This window comes from Rhincodon typus, chromosome 5 (assembly GCF_021869965.1).
Source record: "Rhincodon typus isolate 14 chromosome 5, sRhiTyp1.1, whole genome shotgun sequence".
Taxonomy (NCBI): Eukaryota; Metazoa; Chordata; class Chondrichthyes; order Orectolobiformes; family Rhincodontidae; genus Rhincodon; species Rhincodon typus.
Window position 1 is genome coordinate 14,506,468 of NC_063336.1, and position 27,186 is coordinate 14,533,653.

The 27,186-nt window shown below is 40.7% G+C and overlaps 2 protein-coding genes across 3 annotated transcripts in view; one reads left to right on the forward strand and one right to left on the reverse strand.

Annotated features, from left to right (window-relative positions):
- The window catches only part of LOC109910554 (speedy protein A), a 48,144-nt gene extending 28,384 nt beyond the window's left edge, over positions 1-19,760 (forward strand). Inside the window, exons 4-7 of the mRNA XM_048596676.1 lie at positions 2,199-2,245; positions 4,314-4,485; positions 10,812-11,109; positions 19,157-19,760. Of these exons, the coding sequence (XP_048452633.1) occupies positions 2,199-2,245; positions 4,314-4,485; positions 10,812-11,109; positions 19,157-19,245 (606 nt within the window). The 3' untranslated portion in view covers positions 19,246-19,760. The remainder of the gene's footprint in view (positions 1-2,198; positions 2,246-4,313; positions 4,486-10,811; positions 11,110-19,156) is intronic.
- Positions 19,761-19,813: 53 nt separating this feature from the next.
- LOC109910553 (tRNA (adenine(58)-N(1))-methyltransferase, mitochondrial) lies at positions 19,814-25,935 on the reverse strand. Of its 2 annotated transcripts, none has more exons than XM_048597153.1 (4): positions 25,850-25,935; positions 24,278-24,495; positions 23,244-23,321; positions 19,814-19,962 (listed from the first exon to the last, which is right to left on the reverse strand). In XM_048597153.1, exons 1-4 carry the CDS (start codon positions 25,927-25,929, stop codon positions 19,862-19,864), a joined length of 477 nt encoding a protein of 158 aa, XP_048453110.1. In that variant the 5' UTR covers positions 25,930-25,935; the 3' UTR covers positions 19,814-19,861. The 2 variants fall into 2 exon arrangements, with proteins under 2 accessions (XP_048453110.1, XP_048453111.1); XM_048597154.1 differs by lacking the exon at positions 19,814-19,962 and adding an exon at positions 19,972-20,566.
- Between the last annotated feature and the right edge of the window lie 1,251 nt (positions 25,936-27,186).

Below are 27,186 nucleotides of genomic sequence, written 5' to 3' on the forward strand. Positions count from 1 at the left end.
TTCAGAAACCCCTTCCCCTCCCCCTTTTCTGATGAAGGGTCTAGGCCTGAAACGTCAGCCTCTCTGCTCCTATGATGCTGCTTGGCCTGCTGTGTTCATCCAGCCCTGCACCTTGTTGTCTATAATAGGCTTTATTTGTTTGAATCTAAAATAAAAACAAATGTATTATGAGGGTTTGGTTTAACATTTTGATTGTATGACACAATACCATGTCAAAATGCCTGAGTACCGTTCCACAAATAAAAGAGATTAATAGCCAGTTAATCTTTAGTTTATAGCAATATATTCATGAGGAAGGAACGGCGGCTTAGACACTGGGATTTCCTTTTCTGTTTTATCAAATACTACGTGGGATCTTCACCATCTAAATAGGCATAATATACTTATGTTTAACATCTTAAAAACTAGGAGCAGGAATAGGCAATTCAGCCCCTCAGTCTCAACTCCTTTCCTGCCTGCCCTTCATAACCCTTCGACCCATTACTAATTAAAAATATGTCTATCTCCTCCATACATTTGCTCAATGTCCTGGTATTCGCCACACGCTGGTTTAATGAATTCCTCAGATCAAGTACCTTGTCTGATACTTTCCAGAAAAAATGTCAGTAAAATCTGTTTTCCAACATCAAGTAATGTTTCCCAATTGATAGTAGTTTGTACCAAAAGTTTAGTTTACTTCTGTTTTTATTTCATAAAGCCATGAATTTGTATTTTTACCACAAGTGAGTTATAAGGATGTTTAGTGTCCATAATTTTCATATTGTTACAGTATTATTTTGGTTGTTTGCCAACAAACATTTTTTTTCATTGAATAGAAAGAATTTTACACGAATGAAAAATCTGTGGTACATATAGAAAAATAATTAGCTGCTGAGTATGTTTTTTTTAACACCATCCATGGAGTAAAGACCATTGAATAAATATTTCTATTTCACTGGTTTATATTAGCATAATTTATTCATGTGTTGACTGAGAGTGAAGTTTTAAGTTATTTAATTGAAAAAGAATATTCTGATGCATGTGTGTCAATAATACTTAATCTTCTATCACACTTGACTCCTTGATATTAAAGATGTAATTCTAAATTTGGCAATCCAAGAAAAATCTGAGTTGAGATGGGTAGTTTTATTGGCAGTAAGCCCATTTTCAAGTTCTGATAAAATGTATTGATGTTGTCATAATAAATGCCAAAGGAACAGAAGTCTAAACCAGTTCTGTAAGAAGTGATTCAAGTAAATAGTTATTAAAGCTGTACTGATCGGAATTTTTGAAATTTTTTCCACTGGTAGAATTTTCAGTATGTCAGACAAAATTTTATTGAGTTTTATATACCTCTGCTTCCCATTAAAAATATTAAAATGCCTTCAAAGTTTTATAATGGTGCTCACAAAATCAAAATATATACATGACATACATAAAAGAAAAACACCTTCTCTGTAAGTGTCTGCTGATTTGTCATTTGTCATTCTTGCATTTTGCTGTCTGTGTTCTGACTCATAGTCATAGAGTCCCCACAGTGTGGAAGCAGGTCATTCAGCCTGTCCAGTCCACACCGACCCTCCAAAGACCATCCCACCCACACCAACCCAGTCCCTGGCACCCTGCATTTCCCATGGCTAATCCACCTAGCCTGCACATCCACGGACACTAGGGACAATTTAGCACAGCCAATCCACCTAAACTACACATCTTTGGACTGTGGGAGGACACCGGACCACCTGGAGGAAACCCACGTAGACACAGAGAATGTACAAACTCTACACAGATGTTGGCCTGAGCACAGGATTGAACGTGGGTCTCTGGATTGTCAGGCAGTAGTGCTAATTACTGAGCTACCGTGCCGCCCTTATTCAGGATCCTGTATTCAGGATGCCACCACAAATTCATCATCTCCTCTGCCTTGTGGCACCTTCCCATGCAATTGCAGGTGTGACACTTGCCCCTTTACTTCCTCCCTCCTCACTGCCCAAGAACAAACATAGCCCTTCCAAGTGAAGCAGTGATTCTTTCAATCTAGCCTACTATATTCACACTCGCAATGCAATGGTTTGCATATTAGTAAGACCAAATGCAGACTGGCTGACTGCTTTTCAAAACATCTCTGCTCTGTCCGTAGAATGACCCCCAACTTTCCAGTTGCTTGCCATTTTAATCCACCGTCTAATTCTCATGTTGACATTTCTGCTGTCTTGTTCCAGAGAAGCCCAATGAAAGCTGCAGGAAGAGCACCTCATTTTTCATTTGGGTAATGTGCAGCTTCATTTTTCCACTTGGGTACTTTGAAGCCTACAGGACTCAACGTTGAGTCAACAATTTTGTTTTGATTCTCCCCAGTGTTTTGTTTGCATTGCAGAGCTGCACTATTTTCTGTTACTATTGCCTACTCTTCATCTATATCTCTCTTCTGCTGCCATTAGCACTCTCTTTTTGGATTTTGCAAAAAGAATCACTTTTCCAGACCTGAATTCTGAAGAAGAGTCATACTGGATTTGAAACATTAACTTTTCCTCTGTCCACAAATGATATCAGATCTGTTGAGTTTCTTTTTGATTGCATATATTTTTTTAAAAAGTTTTGGTGACACTGCCATCAGCAACCAAAGATCAAGTTCTGGAATGCCCTTCATAAAATCCCGATCGTTGTATCCTAAATGGCCAGGTGGTAAAAAATTAAAGTGGAGTATAAGGGTTGGACATTTTATAAGCATTTATTTATTGAGACACACATTATAAACATACGTTGAAAATCCAACAGACCCAGTTTCAGTCTGGTCCTATATGGAATAGGAGTTAATAGCCCCCAGATAATACCCATCACATGAATATAATTAATATACAATTAATATCTGACACTTATCGCATCTTACCTCCTTTAAGATGTTCCTGAAAACCTATTTCTCTAAAACAATTTTCGAACATTTCCTTGTCTTCATCAGATGTAATGTCATATTTTGTTTAATAATATTTCTGTGAAGTGTCATAATGTATTTTACCACATTAACATAATGCCTATTCAATTGATGGAAATGCATTACTCAGTGTTTTGATATTGCTAAGGTTATTAGAAGTTTCTTTTTTTTCTAAAAGTGCAAATTATATTTCTCCCCTTTTAATAATGATTTTGAGCTCGTTTTGATCTTTAGGCTTTCTCCCAACGTTGGCAAATTTATCAGTCCTCAGAGACTTCAACAGACTCTAAGGACTTTTGGAAGGTTACACTCAGTACATCCACTATCTCTGTACGTTCTTCTTTTAATATCCTAGGATACATCTCATCAGGTCCAGGTGACTTATGGATCTTTTGCTCCATTTATTTCCTTGGTTCGCTTTCTTTAGTGAAAACAATTACATTTATTTTGCTGCTGTTTTTCCCTGTTGATTTGTTTAGCATTTTTAGAATGTTATTAAGTCTTTTACTGTGAAGATTGATGCAAAATGTTTATTGAACTCCTTTCTGTTTCCTGATTACCTTGTTATTACTTCCACAGCCTTGTTCTCTAAGGACCTTACGTTAAATTTGGCCACTGTCTTCATCAGGCACTTCCTGCCCCAACTTAATGGGGAGACAGTTTTCTTGATGCCAGAAATCAAGCGCAGAAGTCCTGGCAGATCTACCACCAACATTTCAGGGCCAATTAGAGATGATTGTTAAGTGCTGATTTAGCCAGTTATGCCCATGTCTTGTGATTGAGTAAATAAGATAATGTCTTACTAGTGTGTTCCCCTCACCCCACCATCCATCAAGCCTGCTCCAATGTGCTGACTTAAATTCCATTTTGTGTAAGGCAAATCACTTCAACTGAAAATTACTGAAGAATAAGAATGGAAGAATTCAGCAGCAAAGCTGAATAAATCTAAAGCCTTTACATTTCATATGTGACACCTTGTATTTAATATAATTGAGATCAAAATGCAAGGAAGGTCATATAATAAAAACAGTAAAAGTTTTTTCCCCTCAGAAGACTATCAATTGAGAATTTTAATAGGTGCATTCTCCAGGGCAGTACATCTAACAATCAGAGTCCACTTGTCAACCAATCAGCACTATCCTCTCATCATTGACATGTGTTTTTCCCTTTAAATTAATATTCTTGTAAAGTGTCCTGTTGTCTTTTATCAGCAATATTTTGCTGTGTTCTGAACACAGTTTATTATTGAGTGTCTCTGGGAACACTAATGTGTTTTCCTAATCAAAACCTGATGTAATCAAAGAAAATTAAGTAAATTAGATAGTTAGGATTAGATCAGTTTATACATGATGAATGTACTTTACATCATACATATTTGAAAATGTTTCTGCCCCTTTTTTTTAAGATACTTAGCCAATACCATGGAGGAGGATGAGGAGGAATACAAGTATGAAATTTTTCCATGGGCTCTTGGAAAAAAATGGAAGAAATTATTTCCAGATTTCTTAAAGCAACGAGATCAGCTTTGGGCAAAAATTAGTTTTAGGGCAGCTGTGAGTAAACGCTGTTGTGAGGAGGTGAGAATTACCGCATTAATATCCATTATCTCACTGTAATCAATGACTTATGTATTGTCCCTCATGTAAAGTAACCTGAGTTGGCATTCTTCCTGTTGCTCAAAAGTCAGAGTAACTGCATGGTCAGAGTGAAGGAGACTGAGTCAGAGTGAGTAACTGGAAATTCAAGATAGTGGGAGAAAGACATGCTTCAATTAAGGGTTACTTGCAGAAATACAATTCCCCAGAGCGAGATGTATAAGGCAGAGAAAGTAAGGTGCAGATCAAGACATCTACCTGCACTAAAACTAATAGCATCATGACATCACAAGTGCAGGGAAAGCAGCTAATTGGCATGAAACTTTAGTATGGGAGTCAGAGAGGCAGCAGGACCTGCAAGGGTGCAGCTCAGAGCAGGAGGTAGTAAATCGGGGCAAGAGGCTTGATGCCTACACCACTTACCTTGGGAGTCAGAGAGTCAGCTCATGCTGAGTTTGAAACAGACTGGAAAAAACAGTGATATCACAGAAAAACCATAAGTTCATTGGTTGGCTGAAAATTTCTAATTTAGAAAAACGTACATTTTTAATCAAGTAACTCTGTTTAGATTTAACTGAGAAAAGTACAGCCTTTATCAGAAGATAATATAAGTAACAAAAAGGGAAGTTAAATTGAGACTTGAATCAAGGCCTTTAGAGACTGGAGGCTAGGACTTTGCATTTCAGCAAGAGCGTTTGAAATGAAATACGGTCACTAGCATAATTAATATTCCTTAAAGGGACTAACTAACAAGCTTAACCTAAAGTGAAGTCATGGCAGCAGAACTCACATAGACTCTTCTACACTATGTGGGAAGTTATAGGCATTTTCAGGGTCCTGGGCAGAAGTGCATGTGTACAGGAGGTTTGTCCAGCTGCAGTTGCTGGCTAACCGCGTTTTGGAAATGGAGCTGTGGGTGGTCTCAGTGCGGAGCATCTGCAATGCTAGAATACTGTGACCAGCAAGATGTGAGGTGGTCATGTGGCAAGTAAAGATTAAGTAGGCAGAAAGGATATCAGTGACCACCAGGCTGAGTAGAGAAAGGCAGATAATGCAGGAGTCTGTGGCTGTGCCCTCTCTAACAGATATACTTCTTTTGATACTGTTAGGGAGGACAATTTCTCAAATAACAACAAAATTCATGTCCACGGCAGCATTGGTGGCTGTAGTGTACAAAGGGGAATGAAGAATGGCAGGGCTGTAGTAATAGAGCATTCAGTGGTAAGGGGAACATTTCTGTGACTGCAAAAGAGACTCCACGACGGTATGTTGCCTCCCTGATGCCAGGGTCAGAGATGACTGAGTAGCTGCAGGACATTCTGAACAGGAAGGGCCAACAGCTAGTGGATGTGGTACATTTTGGTACCGATGACTTAGGTTCAAAAAAAAAGGGACAAAGTCCTACAGGCAGATTATAAGGACCTCATCTGTAGTAAACTCAGGATTACAAACAGTGCCATGTGCTAGTGAGAGTAGAAATAATAGAATATGAATACCTGGCTGGAGAAATGGTGTGGCTGGAGAAAAGGAGGGAGTGATTCAGATTCCTGGGACATTGGCACTGGTTCTCGGAGGGTGGAACCAGTACAACAGGACGGGTTGCATCTAAGTAGTACAGGGATCAATGTCATCAGGGGAAACAATCACAGCAGGTTGGCCAGCATCCGTGGAGAGAGAGCAAGCTAACACTTGAAGCCTAGATGCCTCTTTGTCAGGGCTGATGTGAAGTGTGGAGGGCTCAGCATTTATATAATAGTGTGCGGTGGAGTGCTGGGTGAAAAAGGGTGCTTATTCTGCAGATTATGTGATTGGAATTTGAGAATGGCAGAACAACGGTGTGTCCAGCTGCCAAACTGTAAGGAACAGATGGTCCCTCTGGAGTTGGGAAAGAGAGGACAAGGTGACAGAGAATGCAACAAGTAAAGCTAGGAGAAATAGGAGTGAGTTCACAGTCTGAAGGTGTTGAAAGTCCAGAAGGTTGTAAAGTGCCTAGTTTTAAGATGAGATGTTGTTACTCCAGTCTGCACTGTGATTCACTGGAGCATTGCAGCATTCTAAGGACAGACAAGTGGGCATGCGAGCAGGATGCTGTGTTGAAATGACCAGCTGCGGGGAGGTCAAGATAATGCTTACACAGGGACTGGACATGTTCTGCAAAGTGCTCATCCAGTCTGCATTTGGTTTCTCCAATGTGGAGTAGGCCACATTGGATGCAGTGAATGCAATAGACTAGATTGGAGGAGGTGTAGGTGAAGTGCTGCTTCATCTAGAAAGAGAAAGACAATGACTGTTTTGGCCCTTGGATGGTGAGCTGGGAAGTGGTGAAGGGCAGGTGTTGCACCTTCTGCACTTACATGGGAAGGTGCGTTGGAGGGGGAGTGGTGTTAGTGGGCATCGAGGGATGGACTAAGGTGTCCCTGAGAAATGCAGACAGGGGAATTGCGGGGAAGACATCTTTGGTGGTGGCATTCTCTGGAGTTGTCTGAAATGGCGGAGGGTGATCCTTTGAATACGGAGGCTGGTGGGATGATAAGTGAGGATAAGGGGACCCAATCACATCATGATGTCGAAGTCAAAACTAAGGTCCTGAACCTAAAAAAAAAGCTATGAGGGTATGGGACACGAATTGGCCAAGATGGTTTCAGGAATCTTATTGAAAGGGTTGACAGTAGATGGCAAGAGAAGAATGTGTGCATGAATTACAACAGTTATTCATTCCTGTCTGGTGCAAAAATGAAAGAGAAAAATGGTTCTACCATGCCTTACAAAATAAATTAGAGATCGTTTAGATCCAAAGAGGAGCCATATAAAATTGTAAGAAAAAGCAGAAAGCCAAAGGACAAAAAGCTTGCTTAAGAGGGGGTAAATAGAATATGAGAGTTAGGGTGAGGAAACATAAAAAACTGATTATAGAAGCTTTTATAAATATATGAAGAGAAAAAGATGGTAAAGACAAATGTTAAGCTTACAGTCAGAATCCAGGGAAATTATAATAGGGAACAAAGAAATGTCAGAAAAATTGAACACATACTTCAATTCTGACTTCAAAAAAGAGGGCACAAATAACCTCCCAGAAATATAAGGGAATGAAGGGTCTCCTGAGAGGGCAGAAGCGATGGAAATCAGTATTAGTAATACCATTATACTAGGGAAATGAATAGTGTTAAAAGTAGACGATCATCAGGGCATGATAATCTACATCACAGAGTACTAAAGGAAGTGGCTGTGAAAGTATTGGATGCATTGGTAATCATCTTCCAAAACTTTATGAACTCTGGAGCAGTTCCTAAAAATTGGAGGGTGACAGTTGTCACCCCACAGCTTTTTAAAAAAAAGAGGGAGAGAAAATTGAATTACAGACCCGTTGGTCCAATATCGGTAGTAGAAAAAATGCTATTATAAAATATCTGATAACAGACATTTGGAAACCATTAATGGGATTGGACAAAACCAGCATGGATTTATGAAAGGCAAGTCATACTTCACAAATCTATGTGAGTTTCTTTTTGTGGATGTAACTTGTAGAATAAGTAAGTGAGAACCACTGCATGTGGTGTATTTCGATTTTTCAGAAGGTTTTTGGGAAGATGTAAGTAGGTAAAATTAAAGCACATGGGAGTTAGGGTAATATATTAGCATGGATTGAAAATTGATTGACAGGAAGCAGAGTGGGAATAAATAGATGTTTTTCTGGGTGGTAGGCAGTGAGTGACCAGTGGTGCACCCTAAGAATCTGTGCTTAGGGTCCCAACTATTAATGACATATAAAAATGTCCTGCTACAAATGCAATATATCCCAGTTTGCTGATCACACAAAACTGGGCAGGGATGTGAGGACGTTCCAAGGAACCTTCAAGGTGATATAGACAAGTTGAGTGAGTGGGCAAAACATACTAGATGCAGTACAATGTGGCAAGCTGTGAAGTTATACAGTTCATTGTTTTATAAAAGAAGAATATTATTTAACTGGTGATACATTGGGAAACATGGATGTACAAAAGGATTTGAGTTCTCATACACCAGTCAATGCAAGTAGACAGGCAGATACAACAAGCAATTAGAGAGGCAAATGGTATATTTGCCTTCATTGCAAGAGAATTTGAGTTCAGAAGCAGGGATAAAACAAATAACTATGGATGCTGGAGATTTGAAACAAACAAAAACAGAAATTGCTCGAGAAACTCAGCAGGTCTGGCAACATCTATGAAGAGAAAGCACCATAAATGTTTCAAGTCTGGTGACACTTCTTCAGAATTTAGAACTGTTCTGACGAAGGGTCATTGGATTCAAAATGTTAGCGCTGTTTTCTCATAATCAAGGATGTCTTACTGCAATTAAACAGGGCCTTACTTCGTGAGACCAAATCGAGCATATTGCAGTTTTAGTCTCCCTACCTAAAAATGGACATACTTGCCATACAGGGAGTACAACAAAGGTTCACATAGCTGATATTCAAGACAGCAGCTATCCTGGTCCTTTGTCCCAAACGAATGTACCTTGTTTTCGATATAAGTAACGACAACAGACTAATAACTTCTGGGATAAAAACACTGTTGAGAAGATAATTTCTTAACTCACCTAATTGTGCAACATTTTTTATTTAAGTGCTTTTGCCTCAGCTTTGCACATTGAAGTGTTCAACATGCTCTTTCATTTCTTGTCAGGAACATAAATTTATGTCCAAAGCTTGTGATAGGCGGCATGGTGGCTCTGTGGTTTGCACCTCTACATTGCAGTGCCAGGGACCTGGGTTTGATTCCATCCTGGGTGACTGTCTGTATGGAGTTTGCATGTTCTCCCCACGTCTGTGTGGGTTTTGCCTGGGTGCTCCGGTTTCCTTCCACAGTCTAAAGATGTGCAGGTTAGGTGGATTGGCCATGCTAAATTGCCCGTAGTGTCCTGGGATGTGCAGACTATGTGGATTAACCTGGGAGATGCAGGGATGGGAGATGCAGGGTTACAGGGATAAAGTATGGGGGTGGAGGCTCTTCAGAGGGTTGGTTGAGCTGGATGGGCTGAATGGAATCTGCTCCCACGCTGTAGGGATTCCATGACAACAAATCTATATCCTAAACCATACTTCTGTAGGAGTTTAAGAGGAACGGAGAAGAGGATTATCACAGGGAGGTATCTCTTAGCAACCAGTTGAATTCCAGCATTGCCTGAGGTCTTCAAGAAGGTCACCACCCTACATAAAATTCTTGTTGGACCAAATCTGGAGCAATGTGCAAGATTCTGGGTATCACAGCTTTGCAAGAATATTCTGCACAGAAAACCAGAATAGTATATTGGCTAAAAGGATTAGGTCATGAGGGCAACCTGCATATATTAGATTTGCAATCCCTCAAGTAGAAAAAATTAGTAGGTGATATAACTAGACTTAGTAAGATGATTAAAGGATTTGATAGCATAGATTGTGGTATCCTTTCTGATATTAATATTGGACAAATCAGATCCCAGAGAGAAACCTAGCTTGATAGACCATTGTTTTATTTTTATTCTTGTTTACTGTGGAGGTCAGTCATTGAACATCTTCACAAGGCTGCCAATTTATTTTTAACAAAAAACTGAAAATTTTATGCACAAAAAAAATTATACTAGACAAGAACAAGTGCAACAATCTTATAGCAAACATGAAAGACTGATTCATCCTCTTTACTTCAGCAATACTCCTCTTACAGACAACTAGGTATATTTGTTTGTGACAAGGAACCAGGGTGGCTTGTGTGTTCAAATAATGTCAAATCATTTTCTTATTTTGATGTTCTCGATTCAATCTGAATTTTTACAAAATATAATACTATAGGTGCAATCTTATTTATTCTCATCCAAGTAGTATCTCCACCTTTATTGGCGATTAAAGAAAAGTTTGGCTGGTGACACCTACAGCCCATGAAAGCAAAAAAATTACAGTATTTCTATAACACTTACCCAGATAAACATGTCAGACACCTTTAACTTAAGGACCACAAAAAAGAATACAGAGGGTATGGTATACGAAAGGCATAGTCAAAGAGAAGTACTTGTTGGAAACGTTTGGAGGGAAAATGAGAACCAGAACACAAAGTTTAATAGTTCGCAAAAGTGGATATAGCGGTTGTGATGTGTGACCTCCAGCTGTTTTCCGATACAGGTAGTTATGCAAACTTGGGGCTGCATGCATGGTACCAGTACTAAATGCACATTTTCAGTGGCTATTATTTATAAGCATAAAACAGACCAAACAAGTTAAGGAAGAACTTTCACACGTGTACGAGTCTCATAACCACATCTATAAAGCTTCATATAAGAGAATTTTGTTTCCATAGGTTATGGCAATTGCTCCATCCCATTACATCTGGCAACGGGGAAGGCCACTGCATCACAGTGGTGCTATCAGAAGATACATGCGAAATGAAGTCAAAATACCTCGGGGTCCCTGTGACACACCAGTTCACTGTTCACTTTGTGGCCAGAAAGAGGGTTTCCTCAGCATGCGTATATCATCATCATCATCATCATCATCCTCTTGTGAAAGTTTGATAATAACTAAGAAAGACTTGTATCGTAGTAATGCTGAGCAGCATTCAGATAACATGGAATTTAATACCTACTATTCCACAACTGGTAAGGATCCCTGTTTTCACGTACTCATTTAAAATGTGGAATGGAGTCAGAATCTGTAGCACAAAAGGGACTGAGGAGCCTTTCGCACTTAAGCCAGTGTTAGCTCAAGATCAAAAACAACTTAGATTTATGTGGTACATTTAATGTAGTAAAATGTGCCAAGGTGCTTTACACCTAACGGTTATTCATTAATAGTTGATACTAAGCCAGACAAAGAATAGATTAGGACAGATTGATCAAAAGGATAGATTTTGAAGAGCATTTTGAGGACAGAGGCAAGGAGGGTTAGAGGGAGAATTCCAGTACTTAGGATCTTGGCAGTTTAAGGCAAAGTTGTCAAATAGTGGTGCAATTAAAATCCATCTTCTGAAGAAGAGCCATATTGATTTGAAACATTAACTGTTTCTCTCTGCACAGATGCTGCCAGACCTGCTGAGTATTTCCAGCAGTTTCAATTTTTAAGTAAAATTGAAGTTTCTCGGGATGCCAGAATTAATGGAGTGGAGATATCTAGAGACTGGAGTTGTAGGGCTGGCAGAGATGAGTGACAGGAGTGATGTCGTGAAGAGATTACATAAAGAATGAGAATTTTAAAATTGGTGTTGCCAGACTGGGAGCCAGTATAGCTCAGGAAGACAAGGATAATGGGTGAACTGGAATTAAGACCATAAGATATAGGAGCAAAATTAGGCCATTTGGCCCATCGAGCCTATTCTGCCATACGATATTGGCTGATATGTTTCTCAACCCCATTCTCTTGCCTTCTCTCTGTAACCCTTGATCTCCTGACTGATCAAGAACCTATCTATCTCTGTCTTAAATACGCTGAATAACTTGGCCTCCACAGCCCTCTGCGGCAGTGAGTTCCACAGATTCGCCACCCTCTGGCTGAAGAAATTCCTCCTCATCTCAGTTCTGAAGGATCATCCCTTCACTCAGTGGGGAGGCAATGGCCTAGTGGTGTTGTCGCTAGTGTTATCCAGAGACCCAGATAAAGTCCGGGAACACGGGTTCAAATCCTGCCACAGCAGATGATGGAATTTGAATTCAATACAATATCTAGAATTAAGAATCTAATGATGACCATGAATCCATTGTCGATTGTCAGGAAAAACCCACCTGGTTCACTAATATCCTTTAGGGAGGGAAACTGCCATCCTCACCTGGTCTGGCCTATATGTGACTCCAGACCCACAGCAATGTGGTTGACTTTAAACCACCCTCTGGGCAATTAGGAATGAGCAATAAATGCTGCCTGGTCAGGAATGCCCTCATGTCATTAATGAATAAAGAAACAAAAACTCCCGAGGCTCTGCCCGTGGATGAAGGACTCTCCTGTCCGTGGAAACCGCTTTTCCACATCGACTCAATCCAGGCCTCTCAGTATTCTGTAAGTTTCGATGAGATACTCCCCTCATCTTAGAGGTCCAAACCAACCATATGAACACCCACCGCTATGACAAGGCCTAAACAACATAACGGGATAGAAAATGAAGCAGAGCAATATAGCGGAAAAAGACACATCCCTTCCTGATGCGTTCAGTGCTTTCAATGCTCGGTTCGAGCAGAATGCCGGTGGTGCAGTGTCACCTGCCCTGACAGCCCCAGACACACCTGTTCCCTCTGTCACCACTGCACATGTCAGATCAGTCTTCCTGAGAGTCAGTCCAAGGAAAGTGATGGAGTCCCTAGCCATGCAGTTGAAGTCTGTGTGGAAGCAGCTGGCAGAGGTACTCACTGACATCCTCAGCCTCTCCTTCCTACAAGCCAAAAGTCCTCTCCTACTTCAAGAAGACCACCATCATTCAAATACTTAAGAAAGCACATGCAACATGCCTTAATGACTACCATCCAGTGCTCTGACCTCCTTAATCATGAAATGCTTTGAGAGTCTGGTCATGGCCCACCTCAACTCTAGCCTCCCAGCTTGCCTCGATCCCTGCAGTTTGCCTACCTACATTACAGGTTCACAGCGGATGCACTTATCCCCAGAACATCTGGACAGCAAGGACACCTACATTAGACTTCTGCTTATCGACTACAGCTCCGCCGTCAACACCTTTATCCCCTCCAAATTGATGTCAGAACTCCAAGACCAAGGTCTCGGCTCCACCATCTGCAACTGGATCCTCAGCTTTCTGACCTGTGGACTGCAATCAGTGAAGATAGACAACTGCACCCATCCATGATAACCCTCAACACTGGAGCCCCATAAGGATGCATTCTCAGCTCCATACTGTGCTCTCTGTAAATCTACAACTGTGTAGCCAAATTCTAAACGAACGCCATCTACAAGTTTGCTGACAACATCACCGTGGTAGGATCAATATCAAACAGCGATGAGTCAGATTACAGAAAGGAGATGTAGGGCTTGGTGGCATGGTGCAATGACAGCAACTTCTCTCTCAATGTTGGCAAAACAAAAGAACTGATCATTGACTTCAGAAAGAAGGGAGGAGAATGTGCCCCCATCTACGTCAACGGTATGGACGTTGAGAGCATCAAGTTCCTTGGAGTGACGATAACCGACAACCTGTCCCGGACTTACCGTGTAGATGCAATGGTCAAGAATGCACTACAATGCCTCTTCTTCCTCAGGCGACTCAGGAAATTTGGCACGTCCATAAAGACCCTCACCAACCTTTACAGATGCACCATAGAGAGTATACTATCCGGGTGCATAACGGCCTGGTATGGCAACTGCTCTGCCCTGGACCTTAAGAAACTACAGAGGGTGGTGTGCATAGCGTGGACCATCACAGAAGCAAACCCTTCCATCCATTGACTCCATTTACACTTCTCGTTGCCGCAGAAAGGCTTCCAACATCATCAAAGACCCTTCTCACCCTGGTAACAGTCTCCTACAACCTCTTCTGTTAGGCAGAAAATACAGAAGCTTGAACACACGCACCAACAAGTTCAAGAATGACTTCTTCCCTGTCGTTACTAGACTGATGAATGGACTGTGTAACTTCAAATAATGTTGATCTTGTTAATGTTTATCTTGCTTCACGCACCTCCTGTGCAGTGTAACCTGTATGCCTCACTCTGTCCAAGCACCCTATGATCTGTATATCCTTGCTTACTATGATCTGCCTATACTGCTCGCAAACAAAGCTTTTCACTGTACTTAGGTACACATGACAATAAATCAAATCAAATCAACTCTTATCGAGTACAGATCCAGAGTCTTCAAACAGTCTTCATATGACAGGCCCTTCAGCCCCAGGATCATTCTTGTAAACCTTATCTGGACTCCTTCCAGTGCTAGCACATCTTTCCCTAGATACACAGCCCAAAAAAGCCTCAGCAGTACATCTCTGCTGTTGTATTCTAGTCCTCTTGAAACAAGTGCTAATATTGCATTTGCCTTCTTAACTGCCAGTTGAACCTGCATTTTGACGTTAAGAGAAACCTAAACTAGGACTGCCAAGTCCCTTTGTTCTTCAGATTTCCAAAACATTTTCCCATTTAGAAAATTTACCATGCCTCTATTTTTCCCACCAAAATGCATAACTTTACACTTACCCACATTGTAATCCATCTGCCACTTCTTTGCAACTCTCCTATCCAAGTCCTTCTGCAGCCTCCCCATTTCCTCTACACTACTGCTCCTTCACCTATCTTTGAGTCATATGCAAACTTATCGACAATGCCATTGGTTCCTTCATCCAGATCATTAATGTATAACGTGAATAGCTGTGGTCTCAACATGGACCCCTGAGGAATTCCATTCGTTACAGGTTGCCATCCTGAAAAAGATCTTCATGTCAGCCAGTCTTCTGTCCATGCTAGTACATTGCCCTCAACACCATGGACTCTTATTTAGCAGCCTCCTGTCAAAGGCACCTGGTCATCGACCTTCTGGAAATCCAAATAGATCATGCCCACTGGCTCTCCTTTGTCTAACTCACTCGTTTTCTCAAAGAATTCTAACGGATTTGTCAGCGATGACCTCCCCTTGACGAAGCCATGCTGATTCCACCTACCATGTACTTCAAGTACTCTGTGATTTCATCCTTACTAATGGACTCTAAAATCTTCCAACGATGGAGGCTCACTGGCCTAAGGTTACTGTCTTCTGTCTCCCTCCCTTCTTAAACAGCAATTTTACATTTGCCAATTTCCAGTCTTCTGGGACCCTCCCTGACTCCAATGATTCCTGAAAGATCATCACCAATGCCTTTACAATCTCCTCAGCTATCTCCTTCAGAACTCTGGGGTGTAGTCATCCTGGTCTGGGTGATTTATGCACCTTCAGACCTTTCAGCTTCCCTAGCACCTTCTCCTTAGTAATGGCCAGTAGACTCACCTCTTCACCTGACTTGATGTTCTGGTAATCTATTGGTGTCTTCCACTGTGAAAACTGATGCAAAGTACCTATTCATTTCCTCCGCAATTTCTTTGTTACCCATTACTTCTCCGGTCTCATTTTCCAGTGGTCCCATGTCCAGTCTTGCATCTCTCTTACCTTTAAGATGTCTTCAAGAACCTTTGCAATCTTTTATATTACTAGCTAGCTTAGTCTCATAATCCATCTTCTCCTCCTCCCTTATTTTTTGTTTAGTTATCCTCTTCTGGTTTTTAAAGGCTTCCTAATCTTTACACATTTATGTTTTTTATTTTATTTTTTATGCTGTCCCTGACTTCCCTTGTCAGTCATGGTTGCCTCATCTTCACCTTAGTATGTTTCTTCTTCCATGGGATGAATTTCTGCTATGCCTCTTGAGTTACTGCCAGGAACTTCTGCTGTTGCTGCTCCATTGTCTCCCCTACAAGTCTTCCATTCAAATCAACTTTGGCCAGCTCCTCCCTCATGTCTTTGTAGTTACTTTTACTCAATTGTAATACTGTTGCATCTGATTCCAGCTTCTTCCTCTCAAACTGTAGGGTGAATTCTGTCATACAATGGTCACTGCCCCAAGGAGTTCCTTCACCTTAAGCTCCCTAATCAAGTCTGCCTCATTATACATCATCAAATCCAGAATTTCCTGTTCCCTAGGGGCTCTACTACAAACTGGCCCAAAAAACATTTTGTGGATATTCTACAAATTCCTTTTCTTGACATCCACAACCGACCTGATTTTCCCAGTCCATATGCATATTGAACTCCCCCATGATTATTGTAATAGTATATTTCTCACATGCCTTTTTTATCTCCCGATTTATTTTCTTTCCCGCATCCTGATTATTGCTAGGAGGCCTATACGTAACTCCCATCAGGGTCTTTTTTTCTCCTTTGCAGCCCCTCATCTCTACCTACACAGATTCTACACCTTCCAACTCTGTATCACTTCTTGCTGTTGATTTAATTCATTTCTTACTAACTTCGTGGGAGTTGAAACACAACACCAGAGTCTTGGATGAGTGTAAGTTTACACAGTTTCAGAGATGGAAGCCAGCCAGAGCATTAGAATAATCAAATCCTGAGCTACATGATTAAACATTGGTATCATGTCAAAAGGGCTTCTTGAACTGAATGTTGGTAGCATTCTATCCTTTTGCCTATGTAGAAAGTACATATGAAAATCTAACAGGCAACATACTAGTAGTTAATTATCAACAAATACATGTGTTTAAGTATACCACCAATAAACACTGATGTCAGCATCACCAAGCTATGATCTGACATAATATAATCATGGTTGTCTAAATGCAGAAAGCATTTGCCAATCTTGTGTGGCCAATAGCATATTTTTGCTTGAGTTATAAATGTATTGTCTTTATTGGCTCGAAGATAGATGACAGAGGGTGGTGGTGAGGGTTGCTTTTCAGACTGGAGGCCTGTGACTAGCGGTGTGCCACAATGGTCGGTGCTGGGTCCACTTTTTGTCATTTATACAAATAATTTGGATGTGAACATAGGAAGTGTAGTTAGTAAGTTTGCAGATGACACCAAAATTGGAGGTGTAATAGGCAGCAAAGAGTCCAATAGGATCTTGATCAGATGGACCAATGCGCTGAGGACTGGCAGATGCAATTTAATTTAGATAAATGTGAGGTGTTGCATTTTAGAAAGGCATATTAGGGCAGGACCTGTACAATTAATGGTAAGGTCCAGGGAGTGTTGCTGAACAAAGGAACCTTGGAATACACATTCATAGTTCCTTGAAAGTGGAGGCACAGGAAGAGAGGATCATCAAAATGGCGTTTAGTGTGCTTGCCTTTATTGGTCAGTGCATTGAGTATAGGATGTGGGAGGTCATGTTGCGGCTGTACTGGACATAGGTTAGGCCACTTTTGGAATACTGCATGCAATTCTGGCTATAGGAAGGATATTGTGAAACTTGGAAGGGTTCAGAAAAGATTTACAAGGATGTTGCCAGGGTTGGAGGGTTTGAGCTATAGGGAGAGGCTAAATAGGCTAGGTCTACTTTCCCTGGAGCGTTGGGGACTGAGGGGTGACCTTATAGAGGTTTATAAAATCATGAGGGGCATGAATAGGGTAAATGCACAAGGTCTTTTCTAGGAGTGGCGAGTCCAAAACTAGAGAGCATAGGTTTAAGGTGAGAGGGGAAAGATTTAAAAGGGACCTAAGGGGCAACTTCTTCAGGCAGAGGGTGGTGCATGTATGGAATAAGGTACCAGAGGAAGTGGTGGAGGCTGGCTCAATTACAACATTTAACAGGCATCTGGATGAGTATACAAATATGAAGGGTTTAGAGGGATATGGGCCAAATGCTAGCAAATGGTACTAGATTAATTTAGGAAATCTGATTGGCATGAACAAGTTGGACCAAAGGGTCTGTTTCCATGCTGTATGTATCTGTGACTCTATCACATTCTTTCTTAAGTGCTTAGCCACGATAAGACCGCACTTTGATGAATCACCTCGAGACCGGAAGTCCACGCTGAGCCGAGAGATGCCACATACCGCTGAAAGACCACCATGACGGGCACTGAGAGACTGCCGGGCTGGGCATCTGCCACGCTGGGTCTGCACTGAGTTAGAGACCAAGGGTATAAAGAAAGAAGGGAAAAAAAGCGCCAAAACAGAAGAAAACTAGGAAAAGGAAACAAAGTAAAAGAACTCTGTCTGAGGCGTCCCATCTGCCGTCATCTTGATTTATGGTGCAGTGATGTCTTCTGGAGGCCACAACTTTGTTTGATACACGTGTCATAGATATTGGTTTACTGGTCTGCAAAACGAGCAGAGAATTGGCCAATAGAGTTAATACTGCAAGGTGATGCGTTTTGGCAAAGAGCTTAGGAATAGGCACACTAATACGTAGAGGCTGTGGGGACGGTGTGGAATCATGTGCCTAGATCTTTGAATGTGTCTCAGTATATTGAAAGTAGTTAGCAAAGCATTTGGGATCTTGGGCTTCATAAACAAAGCTAGAGTAGAAAAGCAGGGATGCTATCCAGAACCCTCAAACTCTGGTTAGGTCATAACAGATTTCTTTTCCCAGATCTGGTCACCATGTGTTAGGAAGGAAGTGTAAATCATTGAGAGGATTCAATGATTCACTGGAATTTTTCCAGAAAAAGGAAGGTGGAGTAGCTTCCACATTGGGGCTGTTCTCCTTGAAGCAAATAGGTTTGAATGGATATCGGATAAAGGCATAAAAAATTGAGATATTTGGCAAAGGTAGGTAAAGAAAAGCTGCTCCCGTTAGCTTGAGTACACACAGGTACTGAAGGACACGTTTAAGCTTTTGGGCAAGCAAAGAGGATTTGATGAAATTTTTTTTTGCACTGCACATGTTAACATCCTGCAACTTGCTTCCCATTAAGGTGGCTGAAGTAGAGATAATCAGTGATTTCAAAAGGAAATTGGAATGGTATCTGAGGGAAATAAACTTGCAGGGTATAGTGCAGAGGAATAACATTGACTAGATTGTTGTACAGAAGGACGACACAGACTCAATAAGCCACATAGCCTCCTGTGCCATTATGACTCAGTAATACAATATTGGTGATGCTTTGTACTTAAGTCTAATCCAAGTTACCCACAACATTACCCACATTTGTGTGATACAACAGGTTCATATTCCATTCTTTGCTTTTGTATGACAATTGATTACATTTTCCCCTTTTTTTTAAGATTGTCAAACTGTACAAAATGGGGAAAGAAAATATGACATTGCAGTGAAGGACAGATCCATGGACTGGTTTAATGGAAATGAGGAGTGAGGATACCTTGCAAATAACTGGGTTCATGCCACCAGAAATGTGTTGCAAGCAAGAGCGAAAAACATCCTAAATTTTGATGTAACAGTTTCTCACTAAGCCCACATTGACTTAAGAGTACCAACATGCATCTTCCTGTCTGAACATCAAGACAAAGGAAAAGTATTAACAAGAGCTGCTGGTATGAATGAAGACTCAATTCTGAACAGTATCCCCATTAAAAAGGTTGTTTGTTAAAACAACTTGGAACAGAAATTTTCATGACCAATTTAAACACTTACTATGGTGGTGCATAGTGGCCATCAGAATAAAACAGGTAGGCAGGATTTTGGTCTTGTAAATTTCTACTAGCTCTTTAAATGTCTTACATTGACCTGTTGCTATTTCAAAGACCTTTGCTACCTGTTAACTGACAAGCATGTAGTTCTTTATGAACACGAAACTACTTTGCTCGCCTTTTACGTTCAAATGATTTTTTGATTGTTTTTGTGTCCTTTTTTCTCCTGCCACTGTCTATATTTAACAAAGTACTACAATATAAAATTATGAATAAATGAGAAAATACACTTTGTTTTATTTATCGCAGTGATTTAATACAGATTGGAACAGTACATAGAACTCAGTCTTCACAATTCCATGGGGACTTGCTGTTGTTTTCACTGTTGTGTGCAGTAGAATATAACTGGACAGGTCTAAATTTTCTTAGTTTAACAAGGAAAGCTGTTTCGGAAAAACAACGCACAGAACAATTATAAGAATCTGTTGTTAACAATTGAAACAACTTCTGATAGCATATTTTTGTGGAAATATTGAACTCTAGTGGATAAGATTCGAACTCTCTCCACTTCTTTTCCCAGTAATATTCCTACCAACACCTAATTCTGTCCCTTACCTCCCCTGTTAACGATCAATACACGCCAACCACCATGTGTACCAGTACGCTAGTCTCAACAAATAACAGTGCTGCACCCATGAATAAAGTGAAACCAATGTAATGCAAAATATTTATGATAGAGATTTAAGTTTTGAAAATCATGCACGCCACCATTGTGCTCCCAATAATTCTTACATTAATGGAAATGGAGTTGGGCAGTAAATTTGATGAATTGAAAGGTTTTATAGTTTACTCATATTTGTCAGGTAAAATCTGTACACTGCATGATCATCACACCTGTGTCCCATGTACTCCTCTGGCATTTTAACTTTGAATTGGACTCATATGGGAGTAGGCAGAAAGCGAAAGAGTGGAACTCTTGTCCACTTCTGAGTATGTTGTCAGGAGTGGTGCAGCACAGTTACATTTCATCCAAAGTATGACAATCAGCTGTAAGAGGAGAAATTATGTTAGAGGACCAAAAGCTTCGTCAAAGAGGTACGCAAAAGAATTCCACGTTTCAAAAATGGTGGTAGGGATAATTCAGGGAATCAGACTATTGAGTCTCATCAGTGGAAGGGAAACTATTGGAGAGAATTCTGAAGGAGGGAATTAATCTCCACTTGGGGAGGTAAGGTTTGGTCAGGAATAGTCAGTGGGGCTTTGCAAGACGGAAGTCATGCTAGCAGATTTGATTGAATTTTTCAAGGAGGTGACCAGATGTGTAGACGAGTGTCGTACAGTTGATGTCATTTATGTGGATTTCAGCAAAGCCTTTGACAATGTTCCACATGGGAGACTGATAGGAAGATGGTAGAAAGCTGTTTTTGTGCTTGGAGGCTACTGTCCAGTGATGACCTCATACAGCACTGCTGGGTCCCTTCTTGTTTGTGATATATGTAAATGATATAAAAGAGAATGTTGTGGGGGGGTGGTGGTGAGTGGCAAGTAAGTTTGCAGGTGAAATAAAAATTATTTGGGTGGTTCACAATGAGGAAGTCAGTCTTAGGTTACAGGAAGATATAGATGGAGTGGTCAGCTGGGCAGGTCAATGGCAGAAGGAATCTAACCTTGTAAAGTGTGAGGTGCTGCACTTCGAAAGAAGCAGCAAGTCAAGGGAATACTCAATGAATGGCAGGACACTCAGAAAAGACAGATCTTGAGCTGCTTGTCCATGGATCCCTGAAGGCGGCAGGACAGGTTAATAGGTAGATAAGGCATATGGAACACTTGCCTTTATCTGTTGGCATAGATTAGAAGAGCAGGGAGGACATTATCTTGGAGCTGCACAAAACTTTGGTTAGGCCACAGCTGGAGTGCTGTGTGTAGTTCCGGTCATTGCACTATAGGAAGGATGTGACTGCACTGGGGGGTTGTAGAGGAGATTCACCAGATGTTGCCTGGGATAGAGCATTTAGCTATGAAAGAGAGACTGGATCAGCATGGGTTGTTTTAAAGTAGAGAAGGTAAAGCGGGGTCTTAGTTGAGGTACGTAAGATTGTGAGGGGTATAAACAGGGTGGATAGATCAGTAAGGGAATCAAGGGTTGTGAAAAGGCAGGAAAGTGGATTTAAGGATTATCAGATCAGACATCAGATCTCACGGAATGAAAGGGCAGATGGGTTGAATGCCCTATTTCTGCTTTGGTTTCTTATGGTCTTGACTCAATTGTGTATCAGTTACACTTACCTGCATCAATCAGATAACATTAAAGTCAGAGCAAAGATTACCATCACAACAGTGGCATCTAACTGAATGTGGAAAATTGCGCAAGCATGCCAATGCACAAAAGCAGGACAAATCCAACCTGGACAATTACCACCCCATCAGTTTACTCTCAATCATCAGTGAAGTGATGGAAGGTGTCATAGACAGTGATATCAAGCAGCACCTGCTTAGCAGTATCTGATGACCAATTTGGGTTCCGCCAGGGGCATTCAGTTCCTTCCTGACCTCGTTATACCCTTGGTTCAGACATGGGAAGAGAGCTGGATTCCAGAGGTGAGGGACATTGACAGCCCCATAACATCAAGGTCACTTTTAACCAACTGTGGCATCAAGGAACCCTTGCAAAACTGGAGTCCATGGGAATCGGGGAAAACTCTCCAATGGTTGGAGTCATATCCAGTAAAAAAGAAAATTGTTGTTGGAGGTCAGTCATCTTGGCTCCAGGACATTGTTCCTCAGTGTAGTGTCCTAGGCCCAGCCATCTTCAACTGCTTCATCAATGACCTTACGCACATTTGACCTTATGATATATGTTCAATGATGAATGCACAACATTCTGCACAATTTGAAACTCCTGAGATATTGAGAGCAGACCATGTCCAAATGCAATGTGACCTGGACAATATGCAGACTCGGGCTGAAAAGTGATACATTAGCACCACATAAATGCCAGGTAATAAAAATCTCTAATATGAGACAATCTAATCATCACCCCTTGACTTTCAATGGCATTACTATCACTGAATCCCTCACTATCAACATCTTGATTGTCATTGACCAGAAACTGAACTGGATTTGCCAGATAAATACAGTAGCTACAAGAGCAGGGCACAGGATAGGAATACTGCAGCACGTAAGTCACCTCCTGACTCCAAAAAACCTATCCACCATCACAAGGCACAAGTAAAGTGAGATGGAATATTCCCCACTTGCTCAGATGAGTGCAGTTCCAACAAAACTCAAGGAGATTGACATTATCCACAACAAAGCCGCCTGTTCCATTGGTACCACATCCATAAATATATTCCAGCACTGAAGTTTAGTAGCATCAGTGTATACTATCTACAAGATGCACTGCAGAAATTCATCAACGATCCTTGGCACCTTCTAAACCCACAACCACTTCTATCTGGAAGGACAAGGGCAGCAGGTACGTGGGAACATCATCAACTGCAAACTCCTGTCTAAGACACTCACCATCCTGACTTGGAATTATATCACTGTTCATTTACCGTCACCAGGACAAACTCCTGGAATTCCCTCCCCAACAATATTGTGGTTCTACCTACAGCACATGGACTGCAACAGTTTAAGGCGGCTTACCATCACCTTTAAGAGCAACTAGGGATGGGACATCGATGCCCATATCCCACAACTGATAAAAACATGCTGGACTCACCTGTGTGAGAAACTTGTTCATGATGAGGTCTGGCAATATAAGGTATTGTGCAAAAAGGCTTACTGTCTTCCTCTTCACCTGTATTTAATGTAAAACATAATACCAGGTTATATGTTAACTTCAAAGACTGTTTTTCTCAGCTATTAATAAAATAAAACAATATCTTCTAACCACTTTTTATTTATGTTTCACAATTTCCATCCCTCCTTCCCTGAATGCTCAATCTCTTAGAATCTTACAGCACAGCGAGAAGCTATTTGTCCCATTGACCCATGCTGGCTCTTTGAGCTATCCAGTTGCCGTGCTCTTTTCTTTGTTGCATGGAATTATTTCAATTTTCAAGTATATATTCACCTCCCAGTGCTCGGCTAGTGATTCTTCAGTCAGTCAATGGAAGTTCTTTCGCACTACAACCAGTGATTATTCTCCCAGTAATGTAAACAGAAAATGCTGGAAACATTCAGAAAATATTCATTCTTCACATGTATTTGCTAATTTATCCTCATTCGGTACCTACCTACATGCACTTTACATCAGAATTTGTAATATAGCAATCACAAAACACCAACTGATTTTTTTTCAAATCACATTCCTTAGACTGGAGATACTGAGCTCAATTATAACACTCTGATTATTGTTCCAATGAGATCAGTACAATTAGTAAAGAGTGGCATTTGAACCTCAAATTTCTTTGTCTCTTTGCCTTTATGTTACATCAGGTTATGTAACCCTAACCCTATCTGCTCAACATCCTTTTCAAAATGTAAAATTCCATTCATTCACTTTTTACACTTTTATGTATAAAATGGTTCTTGGGATTGTGTACCAACCACTTCACCAGCATCGTGCTCCCTTACTTTGTGCACTGTTGTGACTCTCTGGAATCCAGTTGTTCTGGGGTTTGGAGTATTTGCACCAGCCTTGTTAATTTGCATGGATTGGGTAGCCACTCAAGTCTTTCACTTTAATGTTCACATTGCAGGGGCAAACAGTCAGTAAATTTGGAAATGCAGGAAGCAGGATGGATACTCTACCATTATCCTCCAGGAGCATGGTTCCATCTTTTCTTTGTTCATCTTCAGACTTGTTGTACACATTGTTTTGCGGTTTCACTCGGGGTGCTGTGCTGCCATCCTTCCGTAGAGCTGGTGCAACAAGCCAGTTCCTGTGAATGACCTCCAAGATCTTCTCACAAGAGAGGAATAACTGGCAGCTGCGTATTCCTTCCAATAGATCAACAACCTGGGTAATACTACACAAAACATAGGTTAGCAGAAGAACCCAGAATACTAGGAACCTTTCACAATTTTACAGCAACAATGTTCATTTATATAACAGCCTTGACGTTAAAAAAATCGTGTTGCATGGGTGACAGGGAAGTGACAGGTTAGAAGGAAAATTAGATAAAAGGAACGAACAATGCACACCTAAACATGATGCAAGATTTGGGAGAAGTGACCAAAAGCTTGATCAGAACATGGTTTTGAGAAGTTGAAAATAGAAATCAAAAGTAAAATAGTTTATGCAGGGAATTCCAAATAACTGATTTAAGTTTTGTGAAAGTAAACAGTTCTTTCTTAATTGCATGATTCTCTCCTGCCTAGCTATGCAAGTGTGTTTCAGGCCATTCTAGTCCCTGATTCCCCACTCCTGCCCAAGCTAAGATGTCAGTGTGGGGTTAGGGTCTCTCTACCCACATTCCCAACAATGAGCCTATACAAATTAAATAGAGAAAATAGGAATTGGAGCAAGTCATTTGACCCTACAAGCCTGCTCCACCATTCAATATGATCATGGATGATCGTCTAACTCACTACCCTCTTCCTGTTTGAAGAAATTTTATTTGCATTAAGTCAAGCCTGGCATTCTTATTTCAGGTGGAAGTCTTGTGTTAGAGCGCTGCTGGCCAATCTGCTGGATAATTGGCCACTTTATGGTCTCAGAAGCACTCCCAGGAACTGTGGACACTAATGATACTAAATAAAGTCCTACTACACTGAGGAGCCAACCTGTTGTAGTGTTCGGTGTAGGCAGGGCAGAGGTGTGAGGGCTTTGTTTAACAGGCCTGAGGGTAGGTTAAAGGCAGTAGTACATGTGACAGACTCTCACGATTTGAAAAGGTGGTTCCAATACTCCAAATCACTGCTATTCCATGAAGCTGAAATTGTTGGCTTTCCTGCATGGCCTTAGGTAAAATACCAGAGGCAGTGAGATAAAGCTCTTAAGTGCTCCTTAACTAGCCACTTAAGGTAGCCACTATAGGCCCAACGGGTGGTGAGCTGCCCAATGATTCCCTCACCCCCCAGTTAAATTTCAGACAGATATGGGGGACATGTGGGTAGGTGATGGGAAGGCGAAGACCACTCAATAGGTCTATGTGACCACCACCTTCAGACTTATTGATGATGTTATGTAAATCCAGCGATATCACTTCACTTATTGTTGCATTGCCACTTCTGGGATAAGTAGGTAAATTTGTTGCTGCGTTTCCTACTTTACAAGAGTAACTATGCTTCAAAATTATTCACTATAAAATGCATTGGCCCAAGAGATGAAGAAAGTTTCTTTATGATAAGGTTAACCACACCAAAACTAAGCAAACTTACTTTGCTAAATATACTGCACAGACTCCACCTTGCTTGAGGTGTTTGTAGACAACAGGCAAAGCAAGTTGTGGGCTCAACATATCCAAAGCGACCTGCACAGGATACAAAATGATGAAGAAATTAATATAAAATGCATTTCATATTTACCTTAAGATCTAAACTGGCTAGTGAAACAGGAAGATTAATGGAAATTTTAGTTTTGTAATATGATCTACAAGAATAATATACTAAGTCGAGTACATACTGAACGTAAAGAATCTGAAAGGCAGTGAGGGATAATAGTTGGCGTAAGGAATTACTTGAGACTGGAACCTGTTGTAGTCCAGGAGAGAAGATTGAAATGAGTTAATATAAGTTTTTAAAATTAGGAAGGGTTTTTACAACAAATAGGGTAAGATTATTCATCCGATTGAGGGACTAACAAACGGGGTGGGGGGTGGGGTGGGCTCATCAATTGCCAGTCAAGTTGAGGAGAGTTATTATGAGAGATTCCTTTATGCATGGGGTAGTGGTAAGGTAGAATGTTTGCCATTGGGAATGAGTGACACAGAGACCACTACTTCTTTTAATAAATAGTTCAATTGGAGGTTATGTTGAGGGAATACAGGAGTGGGATTAGTTCCAAGTTGCTATCTCAAATGGTTGGAACCGACACAATTAGCCACATGGCCTCCCATGTTGTGGTCTTTGATTCCATAGGTACAAAGTGTTTATTTCAGAAGTTGAATAAAAAATTTGGATTAAAGGTGAAGAAAGGTAAAGAATGTACTAAAGTTCCTGGAGACTAATGGCAAATCCTTAACATTGCTTATCCTACTAGATAAGAAAGAAATTGCATATTCAATAGGAAACAAAACAAATCCTGCATCTTTCTCCTATCAGGCTGCATGAACTCACTGTGGGTGAATTCACATGACCACTCAAGTTTGATGCTACACTCACTCACGTGACACGCTTTCCAGTTAGTCATTAGGTAGCAATCAGGAGTGACTGATATTTTCTTTTCCCACTCAAAGCAAATCAACTGATGTACCCTTACTGCTGTACCATCAGAACTAGTGAATCCAGCACAGACTACAATTCAAACCTTGAACTATTCTGACTCAGTACTATACGGGGTACTTACTAATTAGGTTTTGGGTATATTAAATAGATATTATCTTTTATTTAATCAAGTTTAAGTTTTAGTACAAAAACAAATTACATCATGCTATTTCAACTACAATGGATTTTTTCTAAGTATAACTACAAAAGATCAGAAATAAATGTGATCTGTATATGACTTACTATTTAACGATCGTTAATGCTGTACTTAGGCCTGGATATTCCACACAGTG